At 43.3% G+C, this 12,024-nt stretch overlaps 1 protein-coding gene across 6 annotated transcripts in view; it reads right to left on the bottom strand.

The window, feature by feature from the left end:
- The window catches only part of STXBP5L (syntaxin binding protein 5L), a 189,253-nt gene that overhangs the window by 5,906 nt on the left and 171,323 nt on the right, over nt 1-12,024 (bottom strand). For 3 of the 6 annotated variants that reach the window (XM_061365408.1, XM_061365407.1, XM_061365409.1), the window contains 3 exons: nt 5,527-5,625; nt 1,656-1,895; nt 348-708 (listed from right to left, as the gene is read on the bottom strand). In XM_061365408.1, the coding sequence (XP_061221392.1) occupies nt 348-708; nt 1,656-1,895; nt 5,527-5,625 (700 nt within the window). The remainder of the gene's footprint in view (nt 1-347; nt 709-1,655; nt 1,896-5,526; nt 5,626-12,024) is intronic. The other 3 variants (XM_061365411.1, XM_061365410.1, XM_061365412.1) reach the window with 1 other exon arrangement.

Genomic DNA, 12,024 nt, shown 5'->3' on the forward strand with positions numbered 1-12,024 from the left:
TGTGCCTGAGTTTTTCTGTCCTCCTCCATACCTGACCTACCATAACTGAGCAAAATTATAAGGGTTTTCTTTTATGATAGTTAAAAATCATCAGCCATTAGTCATCATGTTGGGGTGTGGGGGAGAATGACTATGAAAGAACAGTCTGCTTTGCTACGCGACTGCCTCGAGTCCCTCTATGGAGACAGGCCAAGGAACACGTATGGCAGTGGCAAGGCAGGGCATTAAATGCACCCCCAGGGAGTTAACGCAAAGCATCAGGCACTCTGGAGCAAACACAAGTGGAATGTGACAGCACTGTGCCACCTCTTTGCTTAGTTTTGCCCCGAGATTAGTTAGATAAGTACCTCAGTGTCATGATGTGCCCATTGGCACAAAAGCACGCCAGACAGACGCTGTTACAGAGGGTGACCACATCTGCTCGCAATAAAAAGGACGTTTCGGTGATGTTGTGGACATAAAGACATGTTTGGGAAGGCAATGAGAAGACTTTGGCTTGTTTTTCTGAACAAATGACCGCAAATTGATGATCACCCATGTCCTGGGAGGAGGAAGGGGAATGCATGACAAGCTTCCTTCTCCTTGTCTTTTCACCATCATCAGCACTGTGTGGGTCCCTCCATACTTCATACGGTGGATGCGTCAATGTCCCCATGCAGTCCAAGCACGCGAAGGTCAGCACAGCTCCTTTCAGTGTCAGAACTGTGCCTGCAAAACACAATTTGCTCTCACTGATGCTGGCCCCACCGTGAAGCTGGTGGTTGTCAGCACTGTGAACGCGTGCGGCACAGCTGATGTTCAGCTCTTGCAAACAGAGCAAACACATTCATCTAGCTAAGGTGACAAGTCTTGCGTGCTCTGCTCTTCCTGACCACACAGCAAGGTGAACAAACAGGCTGACAGTACTGAAAAAGTCTTGGCCAAGAGATATTAAATAATCTATATAAAATGTGCTATTGAATACCATAAAGATAGGCTGTTGTCTTTACATTACATTTGTAGGGTATTTGTTTCCTAGCAGTAAAATTGCTGCTCTTAGTCTGGTGATCTTCAGCATTGCTCTTCTAAAGAAGCTGGTGGGTAGGAAACCCTCTATTCCTGCACATTCCCTGATTTTTGTCATGATTTTCCTTTAAAGGTACTAAGTGCATCCTGCCTCTCCTCGGACCTGACCTCTCCCAGCCCTCTGTTCTCTGTGCTACACCATCTGTCACTCACTCAGCCAAGGATCTCTCCAGGTACCTCAACCTGCCAACGTTTTTGTTTCCTTTCCTGAACTCCCTTCTGCCTCTCTGCAGCCTTCTGACACATAGACAGTGAAACACTTCCCAGCATTCCAGATAGGACTGCTATAGAATCAGAGCCCTTACACAGGACTGTAATTTCACAATACAAAGGAACTCTGCTAATTTCCCTGCCCTCACAATAAATGTGTAACTTTGCCCACGACACAGAGTACTCTTCAGAACCAACACAACTGAAGCTGCAGGTCTCCCACAGCATCTTTATTTACCTGTGTGCCTTTAGTGCAGTGAGTAACCATTGCTTCATACATGTATCGAGAAATTCCTGCCCCGAAGGCCATACAACATCATGCAGTTATTCCCCCCTTGTACCAAGGCAGGTAATAGCCAGGAAAAGAGTTGCACTCTTACCGCTTGGTGACACCATGACCGGCTCTGACTGCCGTAGCTCATCACTAGCAGGCAGATTAAGGGACAGGATTAAGACCATACCAAGGCCCGTTCCAACCCAGAGACATGAGGAGACAGCAGAGTCGTTCTTTCGGGCAAAGGACTCCATGAAGTACAAAGCAGTAATTGCCTCCTTGGAGTCCCTGTCGATACTGGACACGCTGGAGCTTCGGGAACGGCTGAAGGAGTTCTCCCTATTTTCTGCATAAATAAATACAAGCAAGCAGGCATAAATGGGCAATCCTCGAAGAGGCACAAGCCTGCAGCAAATACAAACTCCCCGTAGAGTACAGAAAATAGAGAGTTTCTGTAACCTGGGCAAACATTCTGATACCAGCTTGCTGCCAGTGTGTAAGTGTGAAAAATGCTGTCAGACCTCATCAGTTAGATCTGCATTAGAAATAGCTGCTTATTATGGAGATTAGCATAGACTAATTAGAATTTACAACAGCCCTAGCTCAAAGGACTTGTTCTAAAGAGCATGGAATAATTTTAGACCCATATGTTACCAATGCATTTTAAATTAATCCATGTATCTCATTGCTTTAGGACATGAAGGGGGACACCATTACCAGCTTCAGAGCATGTGTCCTTTGCTCTGCCCTTGTTTTCATTGCTAGGATGTTCTAGTACTGTGTTCATAGCCATTGCTTATTGTCAAGCTGTTAATAACTGCTCCCTGGGGATAAGACTGCTAAACTGATCCCAGCATTCAAAACATCCTGGGGTAGGAATCAACTCTGTGCTCCCAGGGAGCAAAGAGAGAAACCTGCTCTGTGCCGCTGGCAACAACTGCATGGTGAGCCTGGGCTGACTGCTTCATCTTCCTGCCTAAGCTTCAGCAGGCAACAGCAGGAGCCAGCTGGAGGCAGAGTCGTACTGTCCTCACTGCAAATACATAGGGTTTGGAGACTGAGCTTCTCAGAGAGGAACAGCAACAAACAGGGCCTAGCTGCTGGAGGGCTAGGGGTCTTTGCTCTGCTTTGCCTAGTGCCAGGAAGGAAGCACAAAGCTGTGCAAGGGAGCTCCTGGCATTAGCAGGAGCTGTCGGTGGCCACTCAGTGGAGGCTGTAAAGCACACTGAGGTTACTGAAGAGTAGAGGAGCCAGAGGGATGAAGAGAGTAGGGCTGGCTGCTAGCACAGTCTTTGCAAAACAACCTGTGCTGTCAACTAGCCTGCAGTCAAACATACGGCTGGATCATTGGAAACCTCACCTGCTCTTCTGCAACAATAACTAGAGAACCAGGAGGCTCTGGAGATGGAGAAATAGTCGAAGCTATTGGACTTCACATAAAAGGCTCACTTCTGAACCTAGCATTATGAAGTAGATCTGTGTCTGGTATGAAATGATCCTTTATAGCTCAGAAGAGAGAGAGAGCTGTTTCTTCAGAGCCAGTAGAAATGCCTAAAATGAGGAACATTTTCCACCACAGCTGAAGAATAGAATTAGAAAAGGACTTTCTCACGTACTCCAACTTAAAACTGGGCTAAGCCTTATATTGTGTACATGGTTCCAGCTCTCCCCCAGAAGCAGCAGTTTCGCTGGTGAATCTTTTCCTCACGTCATGCACTGCAGCATTACATTCCTGTACTCAGATGACTCAGTGTAAACTGCTTTGAAATTATCCTTTTCACAGCAACTACCTGGGAAAGGCTGGAGACAACCATGGCAAAGCAGTGCTGGAACTAGTGCTACCACATTTGCTACCTTAAAAGGTGGCACTCAGGGATGGAGGGGGGCAGATTCTCCTGCTGCTCTTTCACACTTGGGCCAGTTTCTATTCTTTGAGGGCACCTGTAACTCATCAAACAGGAGCTCCACAGGAATAGCCACCCCTGGTGCTCATGGAAGAGAAACGCACGTGTACTTGGCCTTCCAAAAGCTGCCCTCACCCCGTTTACCTTCATGTAGGCACTGTTGTAGCTCTCTAGTTGTGGCTCAGTATTGCTAAATATATCTGCATAAAACTGGGATTGTTTATTCATGTGCAAACACAGCTTCGAATACCTTGAGAGTCAGTGTCTCCTATAACCCCTAGCACTTTGTCACCTGCAGTGGACTGGTTGGCCCAGCTCCTTCCTAAGCACAGTGACAGCTGCCACGTAAAGAAGGGGAAGACAGTAATTTCAAGGCAGACATCACAGAGTCATATATATATATTTATATATTTTTTCCCCCAAAAGGGTACCTAATTTAAAGAAAATGTGATTATGTTATTCATTTTCCCTTTAACAGGTGTATTAATATCACAGTCACACAGAATTCAACTATGGTGGTGCTCAAACTGAGAAAGATGTTGAAAGGACAAATGCAGTTAGTGTGGGCGACATACACGGAACTTAAAATATATGATGTGCCATTTGCATGTGTCATCAAGCTTTCTCCCTCCCTAAATTAACAAGAACTGTTCCTCACTCCTGTGCTCAGTTAACCAATACATCTTTGCAGAACTGCCTCTAACAGGCAGGATCCTTGGGACACTTCTGGGAACACGCTGTGCCATTCTGTACTAAATGCACTACTCAAACTGGAATTCGGAACACCAGCGTGACAAATGTCAAATTCTGATGTCATTAAATGTATGTGAACAGTGACCCAAACCCCTTGAAAGGCTGCAGTCACTGTGTGGCTTTATTGGCTAGCTCTAAAGCACGGCAGAATTCTCTTCCTCTTTCAGGATAAGATTTACCCTGGGACTCCTTCTCAAAGAGATTCTACCACAAATTCTCTATTTAGAAACCACTCAACTGTGTCCTGGAGAAACAGAAAAAACACTTTCTTTGGGAAACTTCAGAACTTGCCATACCCTTCCCTAGCATGATTAAAATGATGTCCCATTGTTTAAAGGCTGACCTGTATGAACACTGCCAATCTGCAGTAATCCTTAACCCAACTGCCACGTTCCAGGTTTTCTCTTACATTTTCCTCTTCTGTCACTGCATGCTGACTGTAGCAACGACGTCAGCTACAGCATCTTTCTACAGGAATCTGAACCAGGACCATGTCTAGGTACTCCCTGCAACCTAGGTCAAAGTTTATTTGGACCCCCTGCTTAGTAAGGGGATAGGATTATGTATGTGAAAAGCAGGCACTTTTCTGCTCCTCAGTTCTTTTCCTCTTCTCCTCCTCTGCAGAACATCCTGCTAAATGACACTTCCTCGTAAATGTGCTCTTGCCTCTGAATTGCCTCCTGCTTTGAGGGAGTCCAGGATTCCTTTTCTCTGAGAGGCACATATCCAGCTCCCAGGATCCCTCTGCTCCCTCCCAGCCATCTCTCTCAGATGACCATGTCCTTTTTCCTCCTCTTACACTTGCAGACCTGGATTTCCAAATAGGTCTCTAGGCTGCTCCTGCAGCTAGCAGCAGAGGGGCTGAGAGCACCGTCAGACTAGTCCAGCACCCCCTGGGAGCTAATACGTGACTCTCATTTGGGAGATGCTGCTATTCACGCTGTTAAGACTATGAGAAGCACTGAGCAAAAGCATCATCATCTGCAGCCAGTGCATTTTAGAAAGCTGCATTCCATCGGTCAAAAGCATACAATACCACTATCACCACTAGTAGTCTTGCTTTCTTCAAGGTGTTTTCATTCAGCCCTGTCCTATGCGTGGTTTGGGTTAGTGAGATGCAGATGGAAACTCAGGATCCAACTTCCTTGGTAACAGCAGACTGATTGTTAAACTCCAGCCATAAGCAGCATCACACAAACAGAAGGATTCTGATTTAAAAGCAACTGCAAAACTTCTGCTAGCGACCTCACTGACAGAAACACACAGGACACTTAACTCACATGCTAGGATAAAAACGAAGTCAGTGGTTTTGGGTCTTACCTTTGTTCATCCATGTGTGAGCAGTATAGTGACGCTCGTCGTGTGAGAATTTACTGATTCGATGTAATTGCTGAAGCATTGCCCGTCTGGAAATGTGACCTACTGCCACAAAATGCATGCATTGCAAAAGGACAAGAACAGTTGAGCCAACCGTCATCATGACATTTATACGAAAGCAGCCCTGAGCAGTTATCGCCCTAGCTCTCTCCTTGCACGACAGAGCTGTCCCACTGCATCACCCTGGTGTCCAGGAGATTTAATTCAGGGGTTTGGGCCTTTTCTGAGAACTTAAAAGAAGCTCTTCCCTGTGAGGGTGCTGAGGCGCTGGCACAGGGTGCCCAGAGAAGCTGTGGCTGCCCCATCCCTGGCAGTGTTCAAGGCCAGGTTGGACACAGGGGCTTGGAGCAGCCTGCTCTAGTGGAAGGTGTCCCTGCCTGTGGCAGGGGACTGGAACTGGATGAGCTTTAAGGTCCCTTCCAATCCAGACTAGTTTGGGATTTTGGGAGTAAATGGTTCCATATGTTTCAAGATTGCACAGATGTATTTTTTTATCTTAATCTTCCTTTTGTTTAGTGGAAATAAAACTGGAATTTCATTATTTTCCACAGAATTAGAAAAAAAAAGAAATAACAGAAGGAGGATATTAATGAAAACATGGATGCGTCTTGAGGAGAATGTGCTGCCTTCTCTACTCTCAGCTGCAGCAAAGGCTTTGTAAAGGGAACACATCCTCACCTATCATCTTTCCCAAGAAATTTTCATTGTGACTATTCTAAAATAGTGGAATTAGCTCTAACACAGAAGCATAAACTGATTTTCCTTTGGAAGTTAGGCCTTATGAAAGGAAAAGTATCAGTTGTTACGAGGAATGAAACAACCCCTAAAAACCTGCCAGTGACCAAGATCAATATTTTCACAGCAACTATTCAGATTCATTACTGAAGGGTTTTGCAATTGACTTGGATGCTATTTATAGGTACTTTCCCAGTTTTAACATACCAAGTAATTGATCTGCTTATAAAAAACAGACAAAAATTGACCTTCTTTTAATATGGAAACTGATACTTCCTGAAAACCAAATTAAATGGTTGCTGTTCTCCTCACTTTGAGATTTCTAAAAGTTTTAAGCCCAAATATTAGAGCTAAGAGAAGCCAATGGAGCTATTAAAACATTTGCCACTTCAAGGATCATAACCTGAAAGCTTTAAGAGAAATCTGACACTTTTAGAATGATATACTCAGGAAAGCATGCAAAGCTCTGAATGCCAGTGTGGACATATAGTAAAGGAATTATACTTCAAACATGAATCTGCAGACATTAACATCAGAGAGACACAGAGACTGACCCAGATTACTGATGGCAATGCTTCAGCAACACAGAGAAGAAAGGGGCAGGAAGTAACGCTGCAGGGCTTTCACACAGTTAAGAACACTGCACGTTTACTTGGCTACAAACATCTTTGAACACATTTTAATAGCACCACTCTAAAGCTGCATTCCACATAAAGCAACTCGCTAAAAAGCAGCAGAAGTGGTCTTAAAGCACAAACAGCACAGTAATAATCTGGAATTTTCCTGTGAATGATTTCCTACTGGAGCAAATCAAGTAAGTTTCCCTAAAACTGTGTTGGATAGCCTGTGTATACACGGCTTGCAGAGCATTCAGACCAGGGTGGTTATGTCTGCTCTTACACAAGCTCACAGCTGTGGGATGCTCAGCCCTCCCTGGAAAAAGTTCTGCCATGAATTGCCCTGAAGTTACAGTAGTGTAATCTGAATGGCTTCACGGAATCATGAATGATACAAGACTGATGTAAATGATGGCAAATAAAGGCCTGAAAGAGAAAACAGATCCAAGCCACCAGACTTGGATCTTTATTTTGATATTTCCAGAATATGGTAAAGTTCAGGCTTAGGTTTTAGTTCAACATGTTTTAAAAACCAGAAGGGAACTGTTAGGGCAGAGCTATTCTTTACACTGAAAGTGAAGTAGAAATAAGCATCTTTTATGGAAAGATAAAAATGCAGGAGATCTTTACAGTAAGCAGTCTCTCAAACTTCCATATTCAATTGTATGAATCACTTCCCTTGACTTACACAAGCAAACTGTCTTCACATTCAGATTACTAAGAGGGAGCTCAATTTGGTATAGGTTGTAAGCTTGGAAATGTATTTCTTAAGATACCACAAGTCTCTAAAACTTAAACCTCAGCCTAAAAATACCCATTCAGCGGAAGCGACTTTTGTAGCATTGATGGTTTGGGAAGTAATAGGGTGTTGTATAACTTTCATATGTGGAAGCACCCAAGAATAAGGCGGACACAAAAAGCATTATAGAAGAAAATCCTTGAGTTCATTCAGTAACAAAGTCAAAATTGTTAATGTTATAACGAAGCAAGTGAAAGCAGTTTAAAGGACTCTTTTTAACACCCCCCCCCCCCCCCCCCCATCCCCACCCCATAGATCTGCTTGTGTAACTGCAGTTAGAAAGCTTTGGTTTTAAAAACCCCTTTGGAGCAGCTATTATCAGATAATGAAGAATCTCAGACTTTTCCCATACTCTTCCCTAGTTTTCTATACAGAACAGCCCACCACCTATTCCCTTCTGTCACAGGAGTACCAGGAACCACCCAATGGTGTGTCCCACTTCCAAAAATGTTTCCAATATTATTTCAGATGTTAAAAAAAGGCTTATGTTGATCTAAAGTGATTGCCAGCAAGCACAGAAATGTTAAAGCTGAGCATGCAGTGCAAACCCTACATGTCTGGAGTACAGTGTGAAAAAGATTAACTTGGAACCAGCTCCTCATTTAAAACAAAACTGAACGCTTTTCAGTGGAATAAGAACAAGTCAGTTTTCCTTAGTTGGTGGTTTTAAAACCAAGTAAAAACTGCAGAGTCCTGTGAGAAAACAAGTGGATCCTAACATCCCATAGAACCTAACAGAAAACTTACTCCAAGAAAAATCAAACATGAACTCTTATCTAGCCCAACAGAGTTGGATTTTAGACACCAGCAGCTCACATGCATCCATGCAAGGCTCTTCTTCCCAGGCCTTTCCTGGCACGTGCTCTTTCACAAGGCACCACAGTCTATAGGCAACCTCTCTCTACTACTTTCTCCAGGGACAGAAGGCATTGAAAGCTCTATTGTACCACAGTGAGGTGGATACACACTTAAATGCCACTTAGAACATCTGATGTAACCTTAAGCCAGTGGTTAAATCCAATAGAGATTATGATTCAGTCTAAATGACAGCAGCACCACTGGCTTTTTGCAGCGGAGGATTTTATTTTACCTACAGTAGAACACAAGAACACACACTCTCCATCATAACCGAAAAAGAACTTAACACTATGGACAAGTCACTTTCTGGAAACGACTGTATTATCTCAAGAATAACCTATGGATTGTAGAGTCCAGTGTTCAAATGGAATACCTGGATATAAAAACCTTGCAGAAGATGCTCTAATATCCTTCCGTGGAGCACTTGCTTTTTTGGTGCCAAATGTTCTATTACAGCCATGCAGAATTTGCTGTTCTGAAAACTTGGAGTTCAGTGTCCATTAGAACAGAAGTGCTGTGATTTTGCTAAATACTGGAAGAAATAATTTCAGCTTCCTAACCACTTCTTTTTTATTTGGATACTGCTTTGCACAGTAAGGAACAGAACAGGTCGCCTATGCAACAACAAAATGTGGTCTATGCAACATTTTCATCTGCTTCTCTGCACACACAAGAAATGTGGTGTCAAACTGAGCAGTTAGTGGAGACCGTGGTTTACCATAGTGTCTCTTATTTCCTATTACAATATTCTTACCGTACTAGTTACAGTGATGTAAAGGAACTTCAAATGAAATGGTTCAGAAGGAAAACCAACACCATAAATCTCTCACTGTAAGAAAGGAAAATTTCACATCAAGGGCTTTTCCATCTGCTCTGAAAAGCTAGCTGTGGAAAGCCATGGCACCCAGGGGCCTCCTGCAATGTGCTCCCGTGATTCCTGTAACATACCCAGTGCTTCAGGTTAAGTGTCAGTTTGGCTGGCTGCTTGGGCAAGGAAGTTTACCGAAATCATCCACTCTGCAGTATGGCAAGGCACGGCAAAAGGAATGCAGTGCGAGGAGGGAATACGAGCTGTTCTCAAAACTTGCTTAAGAAGCAATAACCTCCTCAGGGGATCCATTTCTGTGGTTAACTGCCCTTGTGATAAAAATTCATCTGATTGGCTCCCTGAAGTCACGTCTCTGGCTTAGTAATTTATGTCCATTGCATCCTGTCCTTTTCCCAGCAGCCAGGGACAGCAGATTATTCCCTTCCTCTCTGCAGTACCCTGCCAGGCATCTGAATAATTCTGTGCTTTTTCTTCAGTATTTTTCTAGCTCAAACCACCAGCTTGTTTCTCTCTTTCCTTGGAGGCCCAGGAACTGCTGCCTTTGAGAACTGCAGTAAACATCTTCTAGGCCCCTTAGTTCAGACCCATGTGTGGGCTTCAGAGCCAACAGACCCAAGAAAAAAGGAGCTAATGATAAGACCAGAAATGTTCTATGACACAGGACATCGTGCTCAGCAAATAAAGCTGGGGGAAGAAGCAGGAAGTGGGGGGACATTCAAAGTTCCAGCTTCCCAAGTAGCCTTTATGTGTGATGGAGCCCTGCCTTCCTGGAGTTGGCTAAACATCTGCCTGCTGGTGAGAATGAGTGAACGAATTCCTTGGTTTGCTTTGCTTGTGTCACAGCTTCTGCTTTATCTATTAAATTGTCTTTTTTATGTCAACCCATGAGTTTTCTCACTTTGGATCTTTCTGATTCTCTCCATCATCCCACTGGAGGGGAGCAAGTGAGTGTCTGTGTGGGGCTTAGCTGCTGGCTGGGGTTATATCACAGCAAGAAAATCCTGCAATATGCATCATGACATCAGCTAGGGCTGGTTCTTCAGACTGCAGATGTTTTATAAGGTATCACATTTCCAAGACAGCACATTGGGCTTGAGAGAGCAATTTTCAGCCCTTTTCTATGGCTTCACGCACAGATTTACAGGCTAATACTATTTAGGTAGATCAATCCTAAGAGTTTGGAAACCTTGTTATAGAAACCACACACCAAAGGCACGGGCTGCCATACATACACAGAAAATACGCTGAATCTAAAAACCAAACCAAAAGCCTCAAAAACCTCAGCACCAAAACCTAGATCACAAAATCTATGAGGGAAACTATCTGGAAGCCCCTGCCAGGCTGTCTGCAAGGCTTCTTATGGTGATCCTAACAAATACTTCTGACTAATAAAAAATGTTTACAGTATGCACCAAATACGACCCATTTCCAAGACAAATTGGCCAAAATCACGCAAGACAACTTATCCCCCAAACCCTTTTAGTCCCATATGAGATAACAAAAGAAAATCTTCAAGTATAAAAAGTACACTGGATCTATTCGATTGAAATTGTACTGTACTTGCCATAGAATTTTTGATAAGGTTATTAAAGATAATGACTAGATATTCCTGAGTGGTTTGTTTTGCCAGCTCACAGTGACATTTCAAGTGCTCTATATCGAATTTTAACTACATAGAATCAAGAGTTAATCCAAAAGCTGAGGTAAATGCTGAAACGGAATTCTTTTAAAGACAAGCTAAAGCACATTCAAAGAATCTACCCTTCGCATTCCTAGCAAAATGCACAGCAAATCGTTGTTAGGACTCCTTGTTGAGAGGCAAGTTTGCAGCACTAAGACCTAAATGGCCTTTCTAGTCAAGGGAGATTAAGCTGGACTAATTAAAAACTACATAATGGGAAATAAAAACAATAAGAAAAAAAGGAAGACATTTTTCTCCGAGAGAAAATAGATTTCCAAACACAACATTTCAAAGGAAAAACTCCACTCTGTTTCTACTGTCTTCCCTAGAGGTGTGATATAACCGCAGACGGATGATGGGCATACCTATACAGAATGCCCCAATTTCTGTGTGAATGCAGGCAAAGAGTTACAAAGGGCAGTCTGCCAGCACAAGCACTTGATGGCAACAAGCAAGTCATGGCAGAGAGAATTGTTTAGAGAATGCAAACTTGCTTAAAAGAAAATAATGTTTATAAAAAAAACAATAACCAAGACGTACCAAACCTGAAAGACTTCCCAGAGTTGGTTCTCAGTTATAAAAGCAGAGGACTGTGTGCTGGTGTATGTATCTGTGCACACATCCATGTACCCTCCAGCTATATAAGTGTAACTGCACCGAGTTCCCCCCCTCCCACAACAGTTTTTATTCTTTAATGTCAGTGTTTTCCTTAATCTAAAATTACAATTAAGACGTTGACTGAAATACAGCTTTTGTTTTCCCATGCAGAAAAAGAGATGTTTTGGGCCTATTCACCTACACTGAAATTCTTGATCAGTCCGAGATCTCTGCTGCTCTAGACAGAAAGGGGGCTTTAACAGGTTTAACAACTATGTAGTAGTAGCTCTTAGACTGAAATGCAGTGGTTTAGGTCTATCTCACA

Source organism: Neopsephotus bourkii, unplaced genomic scaffold, assembly GCF_033783945.1.
Source record: "Neopsephotus bourkii isolate Nb327-2 ecotype Australia unplaced genomic scaffold, CSIRO-AGI_Nbou_v1 NB_1287, whole genome shotgun sequence".
Taxonomy (NCBI): domain Eukaryota; kingdom Metazoa; phylum Chordata; class Aves; order Psittaciformes; family Psittacidae; genus Neopsephotus; species Neopsephotus bourkii.